This window comes from Alligator sinensis, unplaced genomic scaffold, assembly GCF_000455745.1.
Source record: "Alligator sinensis unplaced genomic scaffold, ASM45574v1 scaffold1296_1, whole genome shotgun sequence".
NCBI classification, from domain to species: Eukaryota; Metazoa; Chordata; order Crocodylia; family Alligatoridae; genus Alligator; species Alligator sinensis.
In genome coordinates, this window is record NW_005842865.1 from 250087 (window position 1) to 259286 (window position 9200).

At 52.9% G+C, this 9200-nt stretch overlaps 1 protein-coding gene across 1 annotated transcript in view; it reads left to right on the forward strand.

Annotated features, from left to right (window-relative positions):
• Window positions 1–9200, forward strand: part of DHX30 (DExH-box helicase 30) — a 35331-nt gene that overhangs the window by 16048 nt on the left and 10083 nt on the right. The window contains 7 exon segments of the mRNA XM_025191863.1: window positions 1282–1392; window positions 4016–4371; window positions 5219–5342; window positions 6055–6204; window positions 6867–7019; window positions 8579–9198; window position 9200. The exon segment at window position 9200 is cut by the window's right edge and continues 195 nt beyond it. Coding sequence (XP_025047648.1) covers window positions 1282–1392; window positions 4016–4371; window positions 5219–5342; window positions 6055–6204; window positions 6867–7019; window positions 8579–9198; window position 9200 — 1515 coding nt within the window.

Below are 9200 nucleotides of genomic sequence, written 5' to 3' on the forward strand. Positions count from 1 at the left end.
AGTACGATTCTTGAACGTGAGCCGAATTGCACTTCATTTGTCTTTTGGCAAGATGCAAATTGAAAAATAAACCACTGAGTAACTGGAAGGACAAAAGCGAATGTGCTGTGGCTGTGAAGATGGGGGAAGGGGAGGGTGCGCGTGCAGGTAAATCAGGGGAGCTGCGGAAGTCATGACTGTCAAAGTATAGCTTACCATATGCATTAGGCAGCTTTACCTCCAGAAATCATTTTGCTCTTTAGTAGCGCTGACTCCTCCTGAGCTGGGTGCCTGGAATGCTGGTCAAAACGCACAGCAGCTCTCCTTGCTGTGCAGCACTGCTGCTGCAGGCTGGGTTGCTTCACTTATTTCCAGGGACAGACTTTGGCAACAGATGCAGACAGCCACCCTCAGCTTCCCTATAGCAATGGGGGCACATGGGTGTTTTCTCCTGCCTCCCAACCCTGTAGGGGCAAAGTTACAGCCTCTGCAGGGCAGCGAGAGCAGGGGTGAACAAGCCAGCAAGGGAGGCTTTGATATTAGGGATATCCTGTGGCTGCAGACTTTCCTGTTGCTTTGCACGAGCCCATCTTCGTATTTTTTGGGACAAGAGGTGCTCTCATGGAGCAGGGTGGAGCTTGGAGTTTTTCGCTGTAGAATGAGCTATGCAGAGCCATGTCCAGACAAGATTGGTGTCCATCCACACACCCACAGCATGCAACACACTGCCAGGTAACACTATACAACCATCACACACCAGTCCTGCCACCCGTTATAGCTAAAAGCAATCAGGATGTTCATTTGGAAGATTATTTTGGTGTGTGTTTGTGACAAGCTCACACCCTACTATTGGGGAAATTCTGGTTCAGTTTATAGGACACTTGCTTCTAGGACGCGGCTTTATGCCTGGCTCCGCTGCTGACCAGCTGTGCAAATTTTTCTTTTTGGTGGGGGTGGAACTCCCAGCACTCCTTTAGTCTTCAGCAGTCACCTAGATTTCATAGACATAAGGGCTGGAAGGGACCTCTTGAGATCATGGGGTCCAGCCCCTGGCCAAGGGGCAGGAAGTCAGCTGGAGTCAGATCACCCCAGCAAGACGAGCATCCAAGTGTTTCTTAAGAAACCTCTGTAAAGTGGAGCTAGTAAGAAGCCTCAGCTGACAATACAGACTGGAGTGGTGGTGTTTTCCAGCCCTTTCTCTTGCCTGCCACTGGGGGATGTCAGGGTTAACCTCACCCCTGTGTTAGGGGAGAACTGGAGTTATGCACCACATCTTATCTTGCTGCTCGATTCTCTCCTCAGAAAGTCACCCTGCACATAAAGTGGCCGAAGAATGTGGAGGTGGAAGGCTATGGGACCAAGAAGATTGATGCGGAGAGGCAGGCTGCAGCTGCTGCATGCCAGCTGTTCAAGGTGAGTCGCTCTTCCTCTCCCTGCCCTATCCCTCAGCTTTGCTTGCTGGTGGTTTGATCTTTGACTTAAGTAGATCTCGTTTCCTCTCCATTTTCCGCATGACTCCGTCTCCCAGGTGGAGCAGAGATTGAGCTCTTAGTGAAGTGGAGGAACAAGACTGAGCTTGCAAGCCCACTAACTTCTGTGCCGAAACAGGCGGCTTCTGACAGGCCGCCATTACTTCTGGGCTTTGTTCTCTATTATGTTCTTGATGCTGTTTAGATGGAAGCTGATTACTGTCACTCATGGGGAGAAAAAGGATCCCTGCAGGTCATACCATGCCAGTACTCTCTGGGGCATCCCTCAAAACTTTTCCTTTGCTTGTCTAACATAAATCGTAATGGGGGCTGTCTCTGTCTGACTGCTGGGAGCAAGCCTGGTCACCTCTTCATACCTCTTTCTTACATCTGTAAGGCAGGAGTCCTAGCTCCCTGTGCAATGTATATCTAATCAATCGCACCTAGAAAACAACGGAAAGAACAGCGGGTTTGCAAAAAGTAGTGCTAGAATTAAGATTGCGTGTGCAGTCCCCAGCCCGTAACACACTTCAGTTACATGATCACATACCCTTTTTTTATGGGACCTCTGCCTCGTTCAGTGAGCCACTGTACTCAGTATTATGTTTTATACTTGCTGTATGAAGTGCTGATTTAGCCCCTTAATTATTATTAGTTTATTATTATATAAGTTACGGAAGTGTTGGAGATGCTCAGGGGAATGAATGGATGTAAGAATTTTTCCTATGTGGATAAAACAAAGCATCTTCCCCCAGTCTTGTTTTGGGGAGGGCTAAACCATTTTTGCAGAGATTTTTTTGGGGTGGCATCAGATGGCATGCAGATACCACAGTGTCTACAGCGAAAGCTTTAATCCAGACCAGTGATTCTCAATGTCTTTAGCCACAAGGACCCCATCACAGGACACCAGCTCTTAGCTTTTGCTTGGGTTTTTTTGTTTTGTTTGGGTTTTTTTAACTACAGAAAAATGCTAGAGCAATTTTCCTGTTGCAAAGAACTCAGCAAGCCCATGGCAGGGCAAATGGTTTGCAGTGTTCTGGATTTCTGTTTGAAATCTCTGGGTTTGTCTTGTGAATCGTGTGTAGGTGTTTGCACACCTAAAAGTACTCATACTGCATGGCACCCTGCTGCACCCTTGAAAGGATCTTATGGCACCCTGGTTGACAATCACTGGTCCAAACATTTTAAAGTTTGGAAAAGCTGAAAGCAGCAGACAGTGAGGTTGTAACATGGGTGTTCAGTTGCCTTAACTGTGGGTGAGGCTACCAGTTTTGCCTTTTAATAAACAACTGATTCATAATCCGAGGTAAACAGGTGAGAGTATCTATCTAGGGCAGGGATTGTCTCTGTGGTGTGTAATGCTCAGTGCAGTAGTGCCCAGACTCCTGATGTGAGGCCTTTAGGTCCTGCCACTTTACAGCAGTATTACTAAGCATGTGGTAAAGTTGAGATCTTGCCCACGAAAGCTCATACATCTCTACTTCAGTTATTCTGTAAGGCGCACCTCTACCCTGCTCTCTGGCCAAAATACTATGGTAACAGGAGGCTGCGAGGTTTAATGTAGAAATGCTGACAGATCTCCACCTCTTATAACCTGGGGGAAGGCAAAGCTTGTGTCACGCTGTGGTCTCTTGCGGTCCCTTCCAGCCCTCTCTATGATTCTCTGATTCTTTCTGCATGCGAGTGTGAGCCCACAGTCCTAGACAGAAAGGCAGAGAGAGTCTTGCAGTTGCTCGGACAGCAGTTTGGAATAGTTTAGCAGACGCGTGGGTGATCTTGTGGTTACCAGTAAGTATGTGTCACCCTAACTCATTTCAATCAACAGGGAGGAAATGAAAAATCCGCACCTTCTGCCTAATCCACAGCCAAGACTTGGGGTTAGGATATGGTGCAAATGGATTTGTGCATTTGAAATGTTTACCATGTGAATCAATCTGGTTTGTTCTGGAGATGGGGCAGTCAGGCAGTTGGGGAGACCGGTGCTGAGAGGCAGGGGTGGGTTTCAAAACGTTGCCGTGTTATACAGCCAGGGTTTGCCCTAAAACAAGTCAAGTCTGAGCCAGCGCAGCCCCACCGTGGTGTATACGAGGGAGACGGTTGGTAAGAAACAGTGTCCTTTACACCAGTGATCTCAACCAGCATGCCAAGGCACCCTGCAGTGCTCCCAGGTCTTTGAAGCCTGCCGTGAGGAGAGAAGTGAGGTGTAAGGAGGTAAGCTGACTAGATAAACAGTCTCAGGCTTGTCCCTGCCTGAACGATCCCCTACTGCTGGGCCTCGGCAAGGGGGTAAGCACAGTAATCCATACATCAGTTTTAGAAATTAAGTGTCACTCAGTTCACAGAAGGTATGGAGGGGGCCGCGAGTCCAGAAAGGTTGAGAACCTCAGCTTTACGCAGACATGTGACTCTTCAGGCCACGAAAGTCCCTTTTCATCTTCCTTTTACTCCCCTCTCACACATGAAAAGTTTGCTTCTGCCCTGGTCTTCCTGTGGTCCTGCCTTTGCTCACAGTTGCCTAGTTCTGCCGGGTTCCTGCAGGTCTCTAATGGAGCGTCTCTCTCACGCAGGGCTGGGGTTTGCTGGGGCCGCAGAATGAGCTGTTTGATGCAGCCAAGTACCGGATCCTTGCTGACCAGCTCGGCTGCACTGATGACCGGTGGTGCCCTGAGGGCAAGTGGCGTTCCAAGTCCGGGCCATCCCTAGCTGACCTGTCGACTTGCTGGCGGCGCATGGAGCCAGATGACTCCATCCAGCCCATGGAGCAAGGCAGGATGCCCAAAGCAATGAGGAGAGACGACTTGGAGGAAGGAGAGCTGGAGGAGGGGGAACTGGAGGAGGGGGAGCTAGAAGAAGAGACTATTGACGTTTCCGACTACCTGTCAATGACACAGAATGAAAGTCGGACCTCGGCCAGGGATTCAAGGTAAAGCTATGATGCGGCATGTGGGCTGAAGCCAGGGAGGAGTGGGGATAAGGCCTGTGCTGCATCCCAAGCTGCCAACCAGCAGTGGAGAGAGCAGCAGGAGTGCTCTCTGAACTGGCTGCACCAGTGCTCCAGGATCAGACCCCCCAGGAACCATGGGTGTTGTGACCCCCTGCACTGGGGCTCCTTCCTGGAGTCTTCCCTTTCTGCCAGGAGGCCCCGCAGTGAGCAGAGGGTGGCAGTATCCTCACATCTGGTCCTGCATAGTTTGCCATTGCTAAATACCACACGTGCACTTGGTTGCCGTTTTAGATCTGTTTTGCAAGCCCTTACTCATAGCAGTACTATTACTCTCGCCTTTGCCCCTCCTCACCCCAACCTTGGTACTCTTATGGGTGTAAGCGCCCTGGGTTGCCTGTCTTCTAGGAGTAGAGTAAGCCAGGACTCTGTTCCTAGTATTCAAAGAGAAAAGCTTTCATGGATGGAGGGTTCAGGCTGACTTCCTGTCTCCAAAGGAGCTGAGAAGGTGACAGGTGTTTTGCAGTCTGCAACGCAAGCGTAAGTCTGCTCTTGGTTACCTTCAGCCAGAGCTGGACCCTGACTCGGAGGGTCAGCTGGGGGGTATCTGCATTCTCTGCCCCTTAATGCCGTCTCTTCCAGTCGTCTGGTGGTTGCTGCTGCAGATCCTCCCTTGCTGATCCACTCTAGAATCTGCTTAGATTTGCAGCTTGTTCTTTAACTGCTCAATCTTAGACTATTGCAAGGACGCTGGGATGGGTCTGAGTGTGAATAGCACTGGGGGAGAGTTTCAGCGTATCCCACACTGTCTCTGCTCTCCATCTAGCAGGGGAGGGAGCTCCATTGAAATGACAGATGACACCACTGCCATCAGGGCTCTAACCCAGTTCCCACTGCCCAAGAACCTTCTGGCCCAGGTGATTCAGATTGCAACCTCTTCTTCCACAGTCAAGGTGAGTCACAGTTTACTTGGCCTCTCTTTCTCAGAGACCTGCCTTTCCCAACTGGGCAGGACGGGTCCGCAGGGCCCAGTTTTGGACGACAGGGAGGCGAAGGGATTCCTTGGGTCCCTCCAAAGAGGGGTTAGACTGGGCTGTTGGACATGAGACTGAACAGCAGGAAACATTTCACTGGGGTGAAACTTGGCAGCAAGCTCCTCAGTGTGAAAGATTACCGTTAGGCCAAAGTGCTAGGAAAGCGTTATGGGGGTGGGAGGGTATTATACATGTCCTTCTGTGAACTGTGCTATGAGGCCCCTCCATTTCTGCAGTGTGCTGGACCGTGGATTTTGTAATGGTCACTGATCCAAACCTCTCCAGGAGTCTCCCTGCTAAAGTCTGGCCTTCACCCACCTCTTCCAGCTGCCCTCCATGCACCCAGCAAATATTTGCTCTTGCTCTTCCTTCCCAGGAAGTGCTCCATGCTGCAGCCTGCTCACTCTGCCTTGTCTTTGTACCCACTGTGAGCTCACTGGGAAGGGGGGCTAGCCCAGGTGCCCTGTTTCATAGTGAGAGCATGGGTATTGCTATGTAAATGTCCTGAAAGTATTGAAGTACATGTAGAAAGGCCCAGCTGCCGAGTTAGTACAGGCCAGTAGCTTTGCAGTCTTTGCAGGTACTTCTGCTCACTCTCAGAAATGCTTGTCTGTCTTTCTCCCTCCCTCAGGAGTACATGCAGTTCCGTACCGTGGGCACCAAGACCAAGATCTGCAAGCTAACGCTGCGCTGGCCCTGTCCCATGACCTTTGCTGCCAAGGGTCGCCGCAAAGTGGAGGCTGAAAACAAAGCAGCAGCCCTGGCATGCCAGAAACTTAAGGTGAGGAACATGGACCTGGTACCAACCACCCTCTTGTTCCTTCCAGTGCATCACTACCCAGTGGTCTGCCAGGAGAGCTGTATAGAGACCTTCCTACAAGGGGCTGATGCATCCTTCCAGCCCTCCTACTGTCTCCTGGGGGCAGACTGACTTCCTGCTGCCACGGGTTGGCCAAATGCCCAGCTCTGCTCCCTTCATGTTCTGCTGTGGGAAAGGGAGGGGAGGCAGGGAGGATTATTGGGGGTCAGAGTAGTCTCCTACGGGTCTCCTACAACCTATTGAAACAGCCTGCAAGAGGAGGTGCTGGCCTTGCAATGAGGTCTTTGTGGATGCAGCTGCATTGCTGGTCCTCCATTGTGAATCGTCTCAGGGATTTCCCTGTGAACAGCGCGCCCCAAGCCAGGAGCGATGGGAGAGCTGACGGGAAGGTCCCACAGCGTGCTCTTTGTGATGAAAGCAGGAATCGTTGGTGTTGGGCCCTTCAAGGTGGAGTCTAGTCCTTCCTTGCTGAGCAGTTGTCCATTTGCTCTTCCCAAAGAAGATCCTTGCACTAAGGGGCAGTTCAGCTCCAAAAACAATGGTTTAATTCCTCTTCTGCTTCTGTTCCCTCCTCCTCAACACTTTGCCCCTCTCTCTTTTCTCTTGTCCTCCTGCCTCTGCAGAGCCTCGGCTTAGTGGACAAGAATAACAACCCTTTGAGCCACGCCATGTACAATATGACGTCCCTCCGGGAGCTGGGTGAGAACCAGAGGAAGCCCTGCCACATCAAAGTCCCCGAAGCCACCCTGCGCAAGATTGAAAACTACCTGAACCATGTAAGCTGTGTTCACCGGTAGTCGAGTCACTACAGGCTGGGAGAGGGTAGCTGGGCGCCCTGCCCCTGAGCCAGCCAACCCACAGATAATCAGCTTACCCTAGGGACTCCCCATGAAAGCAGTGGAAGGGGGATCTTGGGCAGGTGTTAGCCCATGGGCCTCCATCCATGGCCAGGGGAGCAGACCCACTGGTTGTTTGTTGAGGAGTTGGTCTGCAAGGTCTCTGTCCCACAGGGTGGGTTATCTAAGCAGTAGGCCCCTGAAACCGTGGGCGCCTGCGGTTCTGATCAGCCGAGCACTGGGAAGGCAGCTCCTCCAGCCGCTGGGGAGGGATCTCTGGGTGCATGGATGTGGGTCACTTGAGGCTTTGTACAATCCTCAGCGATCGCTGCTTCGTTTCCCTGCCGTGTGATGGCCAGTGCTGTTCCCCAGGGTGTGTCCTTGCGGTGTTGGGAGGAGTACTGTGCTGGTGCAGCACAGACCGGCCTCTCCCCTATGGAAGGGGATATAATTTCCCTTGACTTCAGTAAGAGCTGCACCTGCCTGCACCAGGGTTGTCTCCACCTCCTCGCAGCTTAACTGCTGGCCTGCTCCTGAACCAGGTGACTCTTCTCTGCTCTGTGTGCTCCACCCCAAAGCCTCCTTCCCTCAGGCGGGGAAGCGAGATGACGCATCAGGCAGCCCTCACTAAAACAGCTCAGCCCCTTAGCAGCCTTGACTCGCACAGCAGAGGTTAGAGCTAAGCTGCGAGGATGTATTTGCTGTTGTGAGGGAGAGGGGGGGGTGTGTGCGTGTCCCTGCCCCCTTACCAACCTGACCATGAGGTAGAATTCCTTCCTGACCCCGAATACAGTGATCGCTCTGACCCTGAGTAGAGGAGCAAGACCCTGTAGCCAGGACCCTCTTGGCTGTAATGTTGCTGTGCAGAGGTGCCAAGTACATGGGGGCCCGAGAGCCTTGGCCCCTAATGGGAAGAGGGCTGTCACCTGAAATGCGTGAAACTTTCCACGTGTACATCATCTTAGGCCCCCCATCCCCTGGCAAAAAGAAAAGTCGGTGCCTGTTTTGCCGTGTGTAACTGAATCACAGCTGCAGCCCCGGGCCCGCAGGCATGTGAGATGAGCCAGCCCAGCTGCATACATACTGGTGTGCAGCAGTGCTGCCCCCCGGGCACTGCGGCTGCTTGGTGCTGTGCAAGGCATGGCTGCTGTTTTGGAACGACTGTGCTAACGCTTGCTGTGGTGCCCAGCAAGGAGCCTGCATCATCAGAGCCCTCAAAGTCTGTTGATTGTGTGCCCTAGCCAAAGCCGTGAGCAAGGAGGGGGCAGAAACCCAGCTGAAGGGTGGCAGGGGGCTGAGCTCTCAGCAGAGACTGCAGGCAGGCTAATGCAGTGGTTGAGGTGCTGCAAGGACCACGGTTGAGATTTGCTCCAAATGTTAATAGGCCAGGCCAGGCTAGGCCCCTGCGTGGCAGTTCCCTGCTCTGCCTGATAGCCTGCCCCCAGGACAGTCTGTTCCAAGGAGTTGCTCAAATACTTAAATGTCTCCTCCTTCCTTAGTACCCAGTGGACTCCAGGGAGTCCAGGCCTCGGATTGCTGATGACATGATGAACCTGAGCAAGGAGCCTGGGGCGATCAGCGACGCCATCACGGGGAAGACCTACCTGCCCTTCTCGGAAGCGGAGGAAGTGCGCATGAGTCAGAATCTCCTGGCCCTTTGGAAGAGGCGGGGGGCGTCCTGGCAGGATAGCCACCCGCTGCCGGTCGATCCTCACAAGGACACCATCCTGTCGGCCATCGAGCAGAACCCGGTGGTGGTGATCGCGGGAGATACGGGCTGTGGGAAAACCACGCGGATCCCCCAGCTCCTGCTGGAGCATTATATCATGGAGGGGCATGGTGCCCGCTGCAACGTGGTCATCACCCAGCCCAGAAGGATCAGCGCCATCTCGGTCGCCCAGCGCGTTGCTCAGGAGCTGGGCCCCAACATGAGGAAAAACGTTGGCTACCAGGTGCGCCTGGAGAGCAAGCCCCCGGCCAGGGGAGGGGCCCTGCTCTTCTGCACTGTGGGCATCCTCTTGAGGAAGCTGCAGGGGAACCCCAGCCTGGAGGGCGTCAGCCACGTCATCGTGGACGAGGTCCACGAGCGGGACGTCAACACCGACTTCCTGCTCATCCTGC